This window comes from Anabrus simplex, chromosome 3 (assembly GCF_040414725.1).
Source record: "Anabrus simplex isolate iqAnaSimp1 chromosome 3, ASM4041472v1, whole genome shotgun sequence".
Taxonomy (NCBI): domain Eukaryota; kingdom Metazoa; phylum Arthropoda; class Insecta; order Orthoptera; family Tettigoniidae; genus Anabrus; species Anabrus simplex.
Window position 1 is genome coordinate 294,838,276 of NC_090267.1, and position 18,471 is coordinate 294,856,746.

The 18,471-nt window shown below is 38.0% G+C and overlaps 1 protein-coding gene across 1 annotated transcript in view; it reads left to right on the forward strand.

The window, feature by feature from the left end:
- LOC136866781 (histone-lysine N-methyltransferase 2C-like) overlaps positions 1-18,471 on the forward strand; it is an 811,555-nt gene that overhangs the window by 187,216 nt on the left and 605,868 nt on the right. Inside the window, 1 exon segment of the mRNA XM_067143888.2 lies at positions 11,474-11,655. Within this exon segment, the coding sequence (XP_066999989.2) occupies positions 11,474-11,655 (182 nt within the window).

Sequence of the window (18,471 nt, forward strand, 5' to 3'; positions counted from 1 at the left end):
GAGAAAAATAAGGTTAAATGGAAAGGCTGAGAACCAAAAAATGAAAATGGTGACTGAACCCACTCAAGCACTCCTAGTTCAAGATATATGATAAAACCTAGTAGGACTTAAGGCCTGATGACACAGATGATAAGCCATGCTAGTTGGTGGCTAAGAAAGAAAAAGTTAAAAGTCCGAAACAGGGAAGAAAAATGTTACCATAACAAATGAAATCTTAGTCACCAGAAAACAAAGTGAATGAGGGAAATGAGGGTACACACTCTTGCATTCTTACATTTTACAAAGTCCGCAGGAGAGGTTGTTACATTAAATCTCTAGACTGCTTATAAACCTACATCTTAATTCCTAAACAAAGAAAACCCTACATTAAATTTAGAGGAACCTCAGATCGATCTAACCGTTACATACTAAAGGAGAACTGTGGTATCTTCCCTTAGTCATATGTAGGACAGTTTATATAGTTAGGTAATAGTTCTACTTTAGCTTATTCCAGCCCATTTACGCCAAAGCCAGCCCTAACCTCATGTTGCCTCCAGAGGTAGACCACCTCAATTAGCGTAGCACACTCTAAAGTCCCGATGAAAATTGACACCCTTAGATTAAAACTCGCGGCTGTGTATAGTGGTCTGGCTGACTGTTCTAGAAAAATAATGTCCAGTATATTTGATTGGTGGAACCTTATGTCATAAGGCAGAAATCTGATTGGTTGATAAAGTTTCAGATAGTGGTGAAAACTCCAAAATAACACAAGAACAACTGAAGGTTATAAAACCTTAACACATGAACAATTTCAATCATCGAGTTAATTACACTTCAGGACACCAGGCAGCACTAATAATTCCAGTCTTGTGAAATTACATGAAACTTCGTTGACATGGAGAGGTTCAGACAGTTTTTGGTAGATAGCACAGCAGTCAGAAGATGCGTTGGCAATTCAAACTCAGGGAGATGTCTCACCAATGTTACAATTATTATTATTATTATTATTATTATTATTATTATTATTATTATTATTATTATTATTATTATTAGATGCGAAAAAGACCAGAAAACCGATCACGCAAAGCTCACTTAGAAGTTGTGCATTTCCTTCTTTGCCAGGCAGCCTTCAGTTTTTCTCTCATCGTGGTTCTTTGATCTTCTGTCCACTTAGCTCCTGTCTTCTTCTTGTGGTTTCTCTCTGACTCTACTTCCCACTTGTCGATTTTCGTTCTGTAGCAGGTTCGGTTAGCGATGTCGGCCACTTTGATTCCTGATTTTTCCAGGTCTTGGCGGATTTCCGTTGTCCACCTATTTGTTTTGATGTTTTCTGTTGCCTCAAGTAAGATTCTTGTCAGTCTGTTTTCTGGAAGGCGTTTGATGTGTCCGTAAAATTTCAGGCATCTTTTTCTGATGTCGGCCGCAAGGTTTGAGAGCTCCTCGGTTTTTATACGAGATTGCAGTCTATATCCTTCGTCAGTCAGTTTTGGGCCAAGAATTTTTCTGATGATTTTACGTTCCTCTTTCAGGATGTCTTCGAGTACTGTTTTCCTGTGGAGATCCAGTGTTTCACTCGCGTATAGTATTTCAGGTTTGATCACAGTGTTGTAATGTCGAATTTTGGTGAAGATTGAAAGGCATTTTTTGTTGTAAATGTTTTGCGTTCGGCCGAGGGCTCTCTTCATTTTCTGGATGCGGACCTCGAGGGCCTTCTGTTCTTTTCCTGTTGGTACTATAATTTCTCCGAGATATCGGAACTCAGTTACTTTTTCGATTGTGCCAAATTTCGTGTTCAAATTCTGGAGGCTGCAGTGGTTGCACATGACCTTGGTTTTTGAGGAGGAGATTTGTAGGCCAAATTTTTCTGAGCATTTCCTGAGAGTTTTGATTTGGCTGATTGCCTGTTGTTCATTTGTTGCAAGGATCGTGAGATCATCTGCGAAAGTGAGACAGGAGATTTTTACATGTCTTCTTGTCATACTTAATGGTTGCCAATTTCCTTGAGCTTTTAGAGCTTGTTCCCATTCTCTCATGATTTTGTCCAGGGCTATGTTAAAGAGTAGTGGGGAAAGTCCATCTCCTTGTCGGACACCGGTTTTTATCTGAAATTTTTCAGATATATTTGCCATGAATTTTACTTGGGAGGTTGTGTTGGTGAGAGTTGAGTCTTGTTGTCCAGTCCGTACTCACTCAGTGTTTGGAAGAGAGATTGCCGGTCAGTGGAGTCGTATGCTTTCTGGAAGTCCACGAAGGTGCAGATTGTGGGTTGTTTTCTTGTGTGTCGTAGTTTCAAGATGGTTTTCAGGTTGAGTATCTGTTCTGCACAGGATCTGTGGGGCCTGAAGCCCGCTTGGTATTCGCCTATGAGTGGTTCTAGTTGTTCCTGTGTTCTTTGGAGGAGGACTGCAGAGAGGATTTTGTATGTGACTTGCACCAGGGAAATTCCCCTGTAATTGTTCACATCTGTTCGGTCACTTTTTTTGTGAAGTGGAACGAGGAGGGCGTTTGTCCAATTTTCTGGTAGTTTTTCCATTGTCCAAATTTCTTGTATGATTTGTGTGAGTTCTTGGAGAGAATTCTTTCCTAGATGTTTAAGAAGCTCTGCTATAATGCCGTCGTCTCCAGGTGCCTTGTTGTTTTTCAGTTGCTGTTGTTATTATTATTATTATTATTATTATTATTATTATTATTATTATTATTATTATTTTACTTACTACTACTACAGGGACAGCCGAGATACGTAACGAGCATTCTTGTTTTCTGCACCAGTAGCTTTCTTAATCACCAATGACAGCAGTTCCCTTACATAATATTCCGTTTAAAGTTCCTTTCTACCAAATCTATTTCACAGCCTTTCAATAGCTTTCTCATAGTTTTCTGTGGTGGCAGAGAAACTATCCGCTATCTCTTGTGCTCTTGAGACTTCAACAGTTGCTTGAATTAGATACTGGAACTTGTCTTCACTTTTTCATTTCCTCGTCCTCATGTATTCTCTTAAACTTGCTCGAAATGCTTTCAAAATCCTTAATCTCACTGCTAAATGTGTCTTTAATTCTATTTTTGGAAGCCTTGATTTTCTCTTATCTGCAGTCAGTGATGAAGCATTTGATTGCAGCACACCTACAAATTGTACCTGGTTATCCTTAGTAAAATTCTCCATCTTCACTCTTGCACGATCCATCTTTTCTGTATATTCTTCAGAAGCTGAATACTCACCTTCTCTCTCTGGTCTTCATAAGTTGAATACTCGGCCTCAAAGTTGGGATTTTCATCTTTCAGCGTCAACGAAATGACTGTATCGTTTAGGTTTTGTAGGTCAGCCGGTAACCCCTCAACATTACATGTTATAATTCTCATATTTTGGTCCGTATTGAATTGTACAATAAAGTCAAAGAAATATTAATGTTTATTTATTCCACCTATTCTTAATTAAAATCACTTTTTATGTATTGAATAGGTGGAATAAATAAACATTAATATTTCTTTATTTAACCCCTCAACAGTCGTAAACTTCGTTTTCACAGCTTCTCTGTCGGGATTTTCACAGTCTCTTTCTTCAATAAACTTGTCGTAAGTCTTAGTAAAAATTGTTGTCACTGCTTTGCGTCTTTTCACAGCTCCGGTCATCTTGCGAATTTCGCTTTGTTATCTATGTGTTTCATTCTTCCTCAAAAATCAGCTTGTTTGGACAGAAGTAAAATTACACTGGTGTACTCTTCCATTTGGTTACTTATTCACACACTACACATACTGTATATTACATACCTCTTCTTTGAAGTAAACAAGACACACAGGGATTTGGCTAAATTTTCCTATTTCTCACGTTCTCAGAACGAATACAACATGTCAAGGAATGTACAACGTAAAGTGCTTAGGCAGTATATAATCTAACAATCATAAACTGGAAATTCGCGGTCCATGTTAAGGTTGATAACAAGGTGATTAACATAGTAATTATCAGCAAAGGAGTATCTGTAATCTGCACGTGAAAAGGGGGATGAGCCAAAAAGCTCTTACTTCTGAGAAAACTGTGTGTGAAGTTGGGACATTATTTTGCTCTGTTACTGAGATGTTATTATGGCTCCGATGTTAATACGTTTTATTTCTCTCTTACACGTTTAAGACTATACTCCGCACGGCTCTACTTCTAAATTGACGTTTTGGCAGATTTTGGCTCCGTCTGGTGATTATGCACTGAAGCATAGGCATCCAACCAATCCCAATCTGCCATTCATATCGATTTATATCGGCAGAGCACGATCTCGAAACCCAGTTGCCAACTCTAATATTTACATTCGCCACGTGGTTAACCTATCTCACGCAAAGCCCATCAAATGATCAAGACAAGGCAACCTATCTCGCTCAGCGTGTATGGTATTTGGTATGCTTCGCGATCTTTTGCATTTTCCTTCAGTAATTAGTGTGTTTTTCATATTGCTGGAGGGTTCTAGTGACTGAGATCAGTGGAGTGTTCCCTTTGTAGGCCATAACCTCCTTTCTGTGCCAGCCATTAGCGGTGAGTGATGTTTTATTTCCTCATTCTCATTTATTCTTATTAATATATTCTCTTATTAGTGTCAGATGTTGTTAGTAAGTCTAGTTTTTGTGAATTTGTTTTCAATCCATATTCATTAGTTTTTCTGAGTACGGTATTACATTTTACAAGGGCTGTTTACCGCGGTCATATTGCATCAGCTGTCCTCGCGGGCATAGCACGCTGGCAACAGAGGAAAGGCGATGCTCATTTGTTTTGCGAAACTTCAATTTAGAAGTAAGGCCGTGCGGAGTATATAGATATAATGGTAAAGGAAAGTTTGCTAAATGTGATGCAGGGAAGGGATTTCTGGCAACAGCCAAGAACTCAAGATTTTTCAGTCTACAAGATATAATTTCTTGCAAATTTATGTCTGCAAAATCTAAGATATGTAGCCACCTACATGTAAATTAGACATTAAAAAGCACTTGTCATATCTCGCCAACTCTCAAATTATCTGTGTGGCTTAAAAACGTCAACAAAATCAACAATCTCCTGATAAATAATAACAGTTTGTGAAGTATTCTTATAATACCACACGAATGAACACATAGCAGAGATATAATCATCTTGTGTTTCTCAACGAAAGAGAACTGGTCCCCTCATCATTGCTGACGAATTGTTCAAGTAGTACAGTGACCGATCTCAATCTGCGGGTATTGATTTTTAGACGTCCGACGATGGAGAAGTCTGGAGAGTAACACCAGGAGATGCTGTTTTCTAGTGTTGTGGGCACTGGAATGATGTACGCTTGGGATGGAGGCAATACGCAACCACCTTTCCCTCTGTTTTTGATTTAAATGCATTTAAACTCTTCTTGTTTACTCATTGACATCTTGTATGATATTTCTCTCTTCCTGCAGATGTTGACTTGTTCACATGTGCTGTCGATTTGTCAACAAAGTTTTGTAAGGAGTTGAAAATTCATAAAATTCTCATTGCTCTATCTCAGTCACGTGGAACTGTTGCTCTGGTGGTGCAGATGGTGGCTTGCTGCATTCAGCTTTTTGTTGCTGATCGTTGTTATTGTTGTTCTTCTTCTTTTTCTTCTTCGTTTAGGCCACTAAGGACCGCACGATCTAAACTGTTTGTCTTGTTGCGGGCCCACTAGGTTTTCATCTGCTTGTAGTTTGCTTTCTTCCATACATCAGAATGGACATGCTTCAGTCGAGTTGGGACTTGTTGATGAACCTGTCTAAGTTTGTATTTGAGTGGTGCTCAGAGTTGAATGTCTGTTTCTGTGATTCCATGCTTTAAAAGGTCCTTATCGATCTCAACCAACCAACGAGGAATCGTTTTGAGACTTCTGAAGTAGGGTAACAAATGTTTACAGATTCTTTCAGCTAGAGGTGAGCATAAAAAGTTATCCTTTTCCAGATTACGCTTGATATCTTTTCGGTGTGGGTGTACACTTCTAAGTTGCTCTGAAGTCTGTAAACACCATCTTTGAGGTTGGACCAAGAATTTTTCGATAATCCTCCTTTCCTTAATTGCCAGTTTTTCAAGCTGGCTGTGTATTCGAAGTGCTAAACATTCTTCTGCATATAATGCTTCAGGTCTAATTACAGTCTGATAATGTCTAAGTATTGCATTTCACGAGATAGACTTTTTGTTATTTATGTTTTGAGTGAGTCGGAAGGCTGTTTCAAACTTGTTGGCGCGTGTTAAGATGGCGAACCTCTCAGAATTGTTGGGTTCAACCCATTCACCAATGTGTTGTGGTTAATATTATTATTGTTATTATTATTATTCTCATTATGTCAGAAACTTCTAGAATGTACAGTTAAAATTGCACTCATTCACATTATACATTCCGACCAAAACGAAACATGCCTTCCCGAAAACGAGAGGTGCCTTCCCGAAAACGAGAGGTGCCTCCCCGAAGATAGCGACTTGGTAGTGACTTGAAAGCGAATGCATAAGCAGTAGGGCAATCCCTGGGCAAAGCAATGCCAGCTAAACCTTTCACACCAGAAACATCACCAGAGCCACAGTTAACAATATTATCTCTGTTAACAGTGATGGCATATCATCAGCTGAAAAGAGAACTGTTACAAGATTTATGCAGTCAACACAGATGCCACATCGTATGTGTACAGGAGACGCACAGAGGCAGTGAAATGCGTCGACCAAAAGAAAATGGAATGTGTCTTACTGTTTATTGCTGATAATGCACCAGAAAAGGAGCAAACCAGTTGCAACACATGTCGATGCAAGACACCTTCAATGACTGTAGGCAACAAACGCACCCTGTGTACAGTTCTGTTGGTCAGACACAACAAGCTTCATATTGCTAGTGTTGGTCTATTCTTTTCTGGGAGACATGCTTCGAATTGATTAATCCATTAATGCCCAAATCAATTTTTTTCTTTTTTCTAAAGAGATTTTTACTCAAAAGTGTTTAAAAGTGTTAAGACACATCATCTGTAAGGAAACATTTAAGATAATGTCATAGATAAGGAAATAATACTCCTAATATGAGGGTGCTGGGTGTTAAATATATCGAGTCTCCAAGCTCTATTGTGTTTTATAACAGCAGTCATGTACATCAACTCTTAACTTCTTTTGGTACACATCGAAACTTTGTATGCAGAGGGTCACATTGCAATTTAGACAATAGGTTCCAGGTTTCTCTTCTGCTCCTTACTCATTTTCAAAGGACAGTCATCTGTTCGATTCTCTCTTACAGTACCTTTTGCTCTATGTGTTAGGGATCAGAGATGAATCAGGAGGTCTCTTAGTAAAAAAAGTTGTCAAAGAACACTATGTAACTCCTAGGACTGTCCACGCAGTTTGTTGTGTTCAGAACAACATGAGAGCGCAGTAAGATATCCTGTTTTTCACCCTCAGTCTGATTCTTTCCATAATACAGATTAAAATTGCAACAGTATACACTAGATCCACACAGGGCCCATAACTTGTATTGTACCTGAATCTAAGAGGCTTGCCTTTGATGAACTGTTTCAGGTTATTATGTCTGTAGTATTTCAGTATCATGTCATCCAGTACTAGAGGTCTTTTCTGCTCTGATGGCGGGCGGCCTACATGCTGTCAGGGGAAGTGGGGTGCGGGCAGTATGTCACTGCCCAATCAGGTAAAAGATCGCCTGGCGGTGGCGCTGAGAACTACTCAGTCTCCCGGGGAGTTTGCCGCGCTCACTTCGCTCTCCGAACTGCTGTGTTGCCGAGTAGCCTTGCAGTGTGCGTGTGGGCATAACAAAGAGCTTGCTCGATGCGTCCTTTACTGCATTCTTCGATTAGCGTGTCCGTGACGTGATGTGATGTTGGTTTGTTTCTATTTGCAATGATCTATGTTGTATGTAATAACTGCACTATATATCTTACAATGGCGAAGAGGAAGGAGATAAGGAGCCTGGGTAGAAAAATGATCAGCAGTGTTCATGAATATTTTCAAAAGGAAGCAGAAAATAATGGCCCTTTAGTCAGTGTGTATAAAGTGCAACAGAGAGTGTTGGAAGCTTGTCAAGTTAGTACGCGAACCGTTCAGCGTATAGTAAAGGAAGATAAAAACATTACCTACCCAGTCATATGGTTCCATCTCATTTCAATCACCGCGCAAATGAATCAAAAGGAACTGTATAACAAAGGCAATGGACGGATTTCATAAAGATGTAATAAGAAGAACTCTCCTCAGTTATGGTATTAAGTAAAGGGTGAATACCCGACACTGAACAAATGTGTTGTGTAACTCTGTACTTTTGAACGAATTATTTTTCGGTCTGTTGTCAATGCACTTTTTATATGCATTATTATTTAACTCATATCGTACTACATCAAAGATATAATGAAATATTAAAAAAAAAAATAATAATAAAACTCATCCACAGGCCATACTCGAACTATAACATACGAAGCTCTGCATTTCAAAGTTATGTGGATTTCAACACAACTTTAACACGCGCACGCGGGCGCTCCTGGCAACGTTGTAATAGTGGCCTCCGTCTCTTTCCCTTAACAGCCTCTCATGTCGTCCTGGATTGGTCGGCCCCATGTTCCCCGCTTCGCTTGACAGCATGTAGGCCGCCCACCATCAGAGCAGAAAAGACCTATAATAATTCTTCAAACACACTGAACTGTTGAAAAGCTGCATTCATCATCTTGATCAGAGGCCATATCTTGAAGTTGTTGTTGTCACTCTTGTTGTTATTGACAAGATCATTATTGCAAAAATGAATTAATCTTTTCAACTTCAGATATTTATTTCTTGGCATTGCTTACTTGACAATTTCTACACATAGCTTCATCTTTAGATCATTACGCTCTTCCTGAAGGTAATCTGTGGCATCCACTAAAAACAAGAAACTCTACAAAACCCCTTATTTCGTGAGGGTTGAGAGATATCGGAACAGTTTCTCTTACAGTGTGTTCAAGTATCTCTTCATGAAATTTTTTTTCAAAGGTTCAGTGAGAGAGATTGGAGTTCCTGCTTTCTACTAGTTTTGTATATTGTGTGTATTCCTTCTTCCAATCTGCTTTCTCCGCAGTAAGGAGACATAATTTTCTTGACTTACTGACGTAGTTACAGTAGCTGGAAGACTTGTAACAAACTCTTCTCTTTCACCACGTATTTTTGTAGAAGGAGCAAAATGCAGAATATGAAACATAATTCACTGTACTACAAGCCAAGACAGTCAAGGGGGCCTCACACAGTGTACAGAGTGATCATCTAAGTGATAACTGGTTTACAAATGCAGCATGAGCAAGTGGTGAACATTGCTTGAAATTGCCCGAGCGCCCAGTGTCCTCGTTTAAGGACACTCAGATTACATCAATGACTCAACAACAATGCAGCAAATAAAAGCAAGCAATGGGTGTACAACAAACTAAAGGCTTTGTCTGTAATATTGTAGCAGTATAGAAGTCAAAAATGGAAATTACAGAAATCAGTACTCTAATAATGGAAATGTGCAAAACAGTTCTTTACAGGCCATTAGAAAACTGTTTATAATTTTAAATGTTGAGATATGTCAGTAGTTTACTTCATAATAATTGAAAGAAAGGTTACCCTAATGTCTTCCTATAATAGTAGTCATGAAATAAAGAATACAGTTTCTTTTTTACTAAAAAGAATCTTGGTGTCCTCATTTGAGGATACTGGGTATTACTGGATTAAGGGGATAGAAGTGAACCAAGCACTGTGATAATGGAGTTGTCTCTCTATTCACTTGCAAAATATTCTGACTCAGGAGCATGTGTAAGGTGATAAATTGACTTGACTTGTTTTTCAATCACAGGTTTTCATTTTCATAGATTACACGATTTTTTCCCCTGGACGTACACACAACTAATCACTTAGTCCTTTATACTCACATATAGACTATGCTATGCAGATTCAGAATCTGAGATAAAACCACTTTTGCCATCCCCCTTTTTATACACATTCGCACGTAGAGAAAAGCACGAAGATTGATGTAGTCTAGATCGACATTTGTTATGCTGAGGACACACTACAGATAGCTGACAATTTGGAATCATCTTCAATAACTCCTTAGCACAGTTAGTGAATGCTGATACAATTTTGGTCTGAAGAAAAAAATTCATAATCATCGTACAAGAGCCATGTGCCGTTACCATTGTTAGCCTAAGACCCAATAGCTTTCCAGTTGATGAAAGAGTGAATTTTACATATCTTGGAACATGGCTTTGTGACAAGTGAACCTCATAACTGGATGTAAAGTGCTGTAGAAATTCAAGAAAGTTCATACATTGTAATGTCCCCTCCTGTGGTACTACTACACGCTCATATATGGATGTACTGGTTCTCCCGGCCATCTCTTCTTGGCGTGAGCTGCTGTACTGGTGAGCGTCAACTTGCTCCGGGCCGCCTGTTAGGTCACATCGCCACATCGCACCTGCCAATCTTTACCTTGTGATACTTCCAGTATGTTCCACTCACCAACTCTCTCTGCTATATAAACTCACATTTTTTCCTGACTCATCAGTCTGGGATTCGACTATGCTGGTATAGTACAATTTACGAACTTCATCATATGGATCCGTATTGATACAGTTAAAACTAAGAAACAATGTTAGGTTTTGGCCCACCCAATCAATATACGTTACTTTACAAGTGAACTATTTAATTAAAAACATTTAGGAACATGTTTCATCTCTGTTCGAGACTTCATCATCCATAAAATCACGTGGTAGATTACAAAACTCAAATCAGAAACTGAACAAAATGTAAATATGGAAGAACTCAATATCTTTTAAAGACTATTAGGGAAATGCAAAAATATAACTATATACATTATTTACACAAATTGACCTCGAGTCTTGCAAAGAAAAAAAGAAAAGAAAACCTTTTGTCTTCAAGGTTAGAAATGAAATTAATTTGAAATTGACAAGCCTGCCATTGTTTTATCATGAAGACAGCAACAATGGACATTCTGTACGAGTCGTTATGGCAGGCCATGCATGCATTGAGTCTGGCAGTCGTCACTTTGAACAGTTACTATGAGCTATGTTGTTATGCGATGTACGCTTTTTATGTCCATAACATAATAAATATGCATTTCGACCATTGATTCCCTATTTCAGTGTAACGGTTGTGGAGCCACTATCACCTGTTTTAATTTGACCCAGAAGGATTATTGAGACACCCTGTATACTACCACTATATTTCATGCCCTATTCAACTAGAATATTATTCCATGTGCTTAGAGTTCATATTGGTATATTCTTACTAAATACAAGATGCATAATAGGACCAGAAGAAAAGCTGTCAGAAAAAGGGTAAAGAGGTGAATGACAACTCCAAAATGGCATGGTTAATTCAATCAAGAACATTAATCGTCAACAGTTCTTACTCTATGATGACCTCTTCTACTGGTGGAAAGGTACTTGCATTGTTGTATAGGCTTGATGTAATTTTAAGTGACCTTATCAGTGTAAGTGCTTAATTTTATCCCTCCCTTTTAAAAAAAGAATTCTTTTACAGGTAACAAAAGTTATTCTTCAAAAAGGTTGGCGTTGTTTGGACTGCACAGTATGTGAAGGATGTGGTCAAAGAAATGATGAAGCAAGACTTATCCTTTGTGATGACTGTGACATATCTTATCACATCTATTGCATGGATCCTCCTTTGGATTATGTTCCACATGGCAATTGGAAATGTAAATGGTATGTTAATTTGCATGTTAATGGTATGGAAATTTTACTGTAGAAAGAATTGTATATTTCTCATTAAATTACCTTTTTATAAACTTGATATTTCATTCCTTATTTATTGGGAATTAAATTCTAAATTAATATCTACAATTCATTGCAGTTGAAACTGGGAGCTTTTTATTAAATCCACCTGATATCCTGATTGTAAAAATAATTGTACAGTGCAGCATGTTTCTTTGTCATCACCTGATAAACGTGAATAATCCCGCCTACTCTTAAATTTTGGAAGTAGAATTTTGAGGGTTTTTTTTGCATAGCCATGTTAAATATTAATATTGAAAGTTGTAAATACTATGTACTCAATTCATTACTTCATAATCATCAGTAGTATAATGGGTGGTATGAATAAAACCTGAGTTCTTACTCAAAGTATATATACTCATGAGTATGAACACTTTAGGAGTATATTCTCAGCCCAAGTAGTATGTACTTCATTTGGTAAGAATAAGAAGGTTCTCCTTCGATGTAGTAGGTACTCAAGTGCACCGCCATGTGGATCATTTGAAAATGAGTAGGTACTCATGCTGTGTAAGGTTGTCGTCATACATAACCTCAACTACTGAGATTCGATTTCTGTACCGTCTGCATGCACATCAAGCTGTATTTTACTCATACCAATAGCAAATATTCCGCCAATAACATTTTTCGGGAATATGCTCTTCTGTTCTTAAGGTCCGACGTTCCAGAGTCCGTTTAAAACGATTTATAAGCAATGTACCGGTAGACCTACTGTAGAAGGTAGAAGTGTGTGCGATAACATGAAAGATAAATAATATGAAAATGATTGTGTGATAAAAAATGTAATTTTAAAGCATGTAGCCTACGGTACGTTAACAGTTTCATAGTTTTTCCTCATTAGCATAATATCCGAAACTTTGAAATAATTTAAACTAAAATACAAGCCATACGTGGGCAGAATGTAGAAACGTTTACGATGACTCAAATTATAAATAACACAAAAATTAGTGTGAAACAAATGTGTGGCTTTAAACACACATGCATGTTAATACTTTCATTGCCGGTATCTTCCTTCTTTGTAGGCTATACTCATCATAATTTTAATAAATCTCAGAAGGAAATATTTGAGGGTTTGGGATTAGGCCTAACTCAAACCAAACTACAAGTAATGTGCAGGAGGAGGAACAAAAGAATTTTTTTAATGTTGCACCGATACAATAGGTCTTACGGCGAACTTGGGATAGCAAAGTGGCCTTAATCAAGGTACAGCCCCAGGATTTGCCAAGTGAGAAAATAAGCCACCGAGATGCCGACAGTTGGGATCGAACCCCTATATCCTGAATCCAGGATTTAACTAATACGTGACCCAAACCGCGTAGCGATTTCACTCGGTAGATAAATAGGCCTAATATGAAAGTGAGAGTAAAAAAGAAATTTGTATCTTATGTTTAGGTCTGTGTACTGAATGTTCCAAATGAAAGATCTGCCTGGCATTCTCGGTGATCATAAAGGTCCAGAACGAAAATATATTTATTACCTTTCTTGTTTACGGATTCACCACCCTAATATGTAAGCCTAAAATGAGTGCAGGTATCAACAACAGCCGTTGCTGCTGGATAATTATACTTTCTGCCGCTCTGGTTTGGTAACAGCAAATCTTTTATTATTTTAAGGAAATGCAATTTACACTGCAGCTTTAGTCACAAAAAACGGTACATAACCTCAACAATAAGTTTACTCAGTATCTTTTGTTGGGTATGAAGTCCTCTAAGACACATCGACATCCAGGGTGACCTAAGAGTCTTAAAAATGCCTTTAATTTAACTATATTCTAAATAGCACCTCTTGTTTTCCTTGTTCAAATAAATTCAATTTTGAAAAATGGTACAGACTTAAGATTCTTAGAATTCAGATACCCATGTCCCACATTATTAATAAACTCGGCCATTTACATAATACTTTTAAGAGCAATAAATCAGTAAATGCTCATACTTGAGACACATAGCAGCCCTACTCAAAACAGACTGAGATTGTACTCATCAATCTGAGAATGCACTCTCTTTTATTCATACCATAAGTGAGAATCTACTCTCAGACTGTTACAATTGTGAGTTTATACTACACAACCTCCATGACACGAGTATATACTCAGCTAGTGAGTACATTCTCATGAACTTTATTTGTATGAAGTGGAGTATATAATCAGAAATGTTGAGTACAGTATATACTAAATACTCACGTTTATTCATACCACCCAATGCTTCAGCATTTCAGAATACAGTGAAACCTCGATTCTCCGTTTTTCGAGGGACCATGAAAATAAAACGTACAATGCGGGAAAACGGAAAATCCGGGAATGAATGAAAACCATCAACAATTTGGCTAAACATCACAAAAATGAAATATGTATAATTATAATCTTACAAAACTCCTAAACCAAACCAAATTACAGCCCCAGTGGGACTTTGCCTGCCAAGCGACCGCTGCTCAGCCCGAAGGCCTGCAGATTACGAGGTGCGCATGATCAGTGCGACGAATCCTCTCGGCCGATATTGCGGGCTCTGTAGATCGGGGTCGCCATCTCACCATTAGATAGCTCCACAATTAAAGGTAATCACGTAGGCTGAGTGGACCTGGAACCAGACTTATATCCAGGTAAAATTGTCTGACCTGGTCGCAATCGAACCCGGGCCTCTGGATGAGAGGCGGGCATGTTAGACCACGAAACCGCATTAATTACCGGTACGCGAGTTCAAAATCTCGATACTTTATATTCAGTTTTACAGGGGAATCTTCGTCAGTTTCCCGTGAAAACTTCTTTCAGTTCAGCGACTTCGATTAGGCTAGCCAAACTCTTCGAAAAATCTAATAACGCCAAGCCAAACGACAATCGACCACAAGTAGTTTTTAATTCTCTCATCTAATAAAATAAAGCACATTAGATACGAAAGCACCCAAAATGAATGCGAAATCCGTTCATTTCTTAATCTTTCATTGTAATTTGGTCTCCGGTATACTGTTCGTAGTCAGTTTCTGGAAATCTCATACCGCGCAAATTAGGCTTACGTCGACTTTTAAAGGTTATGTTGAATTCGAAAACATGGTTTCGAATGTAAGTATCAATTCTTAAAAGTTCTCGAATGCATTATATTCAATTCTGCGCGTCACAAAACCAATCAAATTGGAAAGATAAAAGAAATATCAAAACTTCAGAAATTACAGTTATTCGTGACCTTGAGGTCATCTGGAAAGCGCGCTCGCCGCACATGTCAGTACGAGTTTGAAATTATACCAACCATTTAAAATGTAACGTACGCAAATAAAACGACTGCAGGTTTTGGTATTTTAACACGAAAACGTAAAATTTCCAGTCTTACATTAGGACCTAAACAGTAATAGGCAATTCCAAGACCTCCCATGGCTTTCTTTTTTTAAAATTACATTTAGGTGCAACATGTGTTTTGGTCTTGCCAACATAATCATGTACGATAATATCAAAAATACTGAATTTGTGTTAAGAAGCAGTTTCGATTCCTGCCTGAAAGCCCAGTTACTCTGCAAGTGCCCTGAGCAAAGTGCCAAAAGCCTCTTCGGCAGTACGATCGAAAAAAGTAAAAATATAAACATCTAACCCTGGACATAATATGGACGTTTTATAAGTGTGAACATTTGACGAAACTAGTTCCGTCTTCAAGCAGAGCTGTCGAAATGCGCCGTGTCTCCTTGCAATTGTTGTCGCCACTCTCTGCTTTATGATTTTCCGAGATTCTCTAAACAATACCACCCGAATGCGATGCTAAGATGGTCCCTTATGCAAGTTCACCGCCGATCGCTTTTCCAGTACCGGTACAGTACTTGCTTTAATTATCGCAGTGACGGGGCGTTAACGCCAAGATCCATAAATATGCCATAGCCGTCCTTTTGTGAGATACAGTTTATTAAAAAACAACTGATCGAGGATTTAGCGTTGATGGGACTGGAATTTCTGGACGGTTGATCCGGGAAACCGTTTTTTCGAGGAACGGATAATGCGGGACTTTTACAACGTGATTTAATTACGATGCTCGCGGGACCACGTAATTTGAACGCATATTCCGGGAAAACGTATTTTCCGGGAACGGATAATCGAGGTTCCACTGTATATTGGTGTCTGGTCTGCATTACCAATTTGCAAGAATAAACATGAATTTCTCTGGCTCAAACTGGTAACAAATCTGTGGAACTTCACAATCTCTTCGTTGTGATTGGCTGGGAGACATTGTAATGTGATAGTTTTCGTATGTATACTGAAGGCATTTATTTTTAAAACGTGTGAACTATCCACGGCTAGCTTTTCAATTTTTAAGTTTTAAATATTATTTAGTAATACTAAGCTTTCAGCCAACATATTTCACATGTGATTGCGCTTCTAAACTGTCACTTTTCAGTCTCATATTTGCATATCCTGTTTTTGAATTCTGGAAGCTTCTCTTATTGTCCATGAAATGCATGGCTGGTCCTGTTTATCTGTTTAAGAAAAGCTTTCATGTTCCTCCAAGGGCATACGACAACTCTCGTACCTTCTTCCTGGAAGGCAGTTACCAATTTGCTGTGCTTCTTCAGTAATGTGCAGCTTTTCATCATCTGTGAACAATCTATAACAAGAATTCACACCAGTCATCCAAGAAACAAAATGTTTGAATTTTAGAGGAGTTACATTAACATCCTTGCTGGTTAAAATTTATAAAAGGATCATAGAATGGAAAATTAGACCCTAAGTAGACACAAATCTTATCGAAGACTTATTGATTCAGGGTAGATAGATTGACGAAATTTTTAGATTCTAACAGCTGATGGAGGAAGGCTTTAAATAGAACAAGGATCTTTGGTTGGCCTTCCTAGTTATCAGTAGAGTCCTGCATGGATGCGGATATCCACGAAGTTAGTGTCTTGGCGGATACAAACTGTATGGCAATGCGGATAATTTTGCTGATAATTTCTAAATAATGACGTTTATTGATTCTCACTCAGGTATACTCGAGGTTTTGCTTGTGGTTAGGCAACCTTTGACATTGGTATGGGAGAATAATGATATACAAAGAGCCTTGAGACCGTACAGCCGTAAATCTGACCTAAGAGTAACTGGCTCCTGCCCGCAACTAATGGAAGGAACAAAGGTCAATACGCCGGTAGCTGTCACAAGATAAAATTCCTCATAAACCTGTGACTGTAGGGGTTCTTGTGCCAGCTGTCAGGCCTATTGTATTATGTTAACAGATCTAGGCTACCCATTTCAATACCTTGGGTGTAATATACTGCAGTTAAATATTTGCAATATCTGCAGATAATCATTTTCCAGATGTGGATAACCCTTTGCAGATGTGGGTGCTGAGGCAGAGTGGATGCGGATATTATTTTGTATATCCGCACAGGGCTCTAGTTATCAGAAGTCTTTGACTCTGTGATCGGGTCTGTGTTGATAAACAACAGAATAAACAATTCAGTAGTCGAAAGAATTGCAAATATCTACCAGGACAACCACAGTCGTGTCAAAACAGCCTTGGATTAAAAAAGGTCTAAGACAAGGTGCAGGTCTGTCTACTCTTCAGTTTATTATTGTGATGAATGAGATTCAACAAAGAATAAATTAAGTAATGTCATTCGTAGTGATAATATAAAAGTCATGCTTATTCCTGATGGTACTTGTTACGTTGGATGACTTCAAGAACTTCGGATTAGTGCCTAGAAGAAGCAAATGAAAGAATATTTAGTCAAGAAAAAAGTGAGATGGTTATTTAGAGACATTCATTGAAATGTAAGGAGAACAACTGAAAATTACTGATAAATTTAAGTATATGTGAGGTGTAATACCTTAATAAATAATAGGGAGTACTATAGGAAAACAGGAGAAGAATCTGTCAACACCAATACATTAGAAGAACTGACCACCAAACTAAAATCGATAGCAGAAGAGTTAGCTCCAACAAATCCTAGGAAAAAACATGAATGGTGGAATGAAGAATTTGACCAGGTAATTGAGAGAGGACACCAAGCTTGGATAAATCATAAGCCCAAAAGTTAGACAAATCAAATTTAGAACTAATAAAACAAAAAAAGTCAACCCATAAAGTCATCAAACCAAATACAAACACCTTAAAAATATCTTACAAAAGATAGAAGAGAGTTTTAACAAAAAACAAGCACGAGATTATTATAAAACCTTTGGCAAATACCTTAAAAAATATGAGCCCCCAATATTAATGCTGAGAGATAAATCAGGAAGGTTAGCCCATAGTAATGAAGAAAATACAAAGATCCTCGCAGAGACATTCAACAAACTTTTAAATTGCAATGCACTGGAAACGTTGGAAGTAAATACTGACACATCCATTTTAATCACCCCAAAACTAATACAACCTCCAACTATCAATGAGGTAGAATTCACAATTAAGGAACTAAAAAATTATTAGGCATGTGGTGAAGACCTAGTCTTTGCAGAAATCTGGAAAAGCGCAGGGAAACCAGCAATCATAAATCTACATCAGCATCTAGTTAAAATGTGAATCACAGAAAATCCCAGAACAGTGGACCTCAGGCATAATCCATCCATTATTCAAAAAAGGAGATAAAACTAATCCAGACAATTACAGAGGAATAACTCTTTTGGGCTGCACTTGCAAAATTTTCTCCTGCATAATTTACAATAGGTTAAAAAACATTCTGGAGGTACAACTTGGAAAATACAAAGGAGGATTTCACCCAGAAGTTGCCCAGAGCAAATTCTCAGCCTGAAACTAATAATGGAATATTACAAACACAGAACAGCTGTTT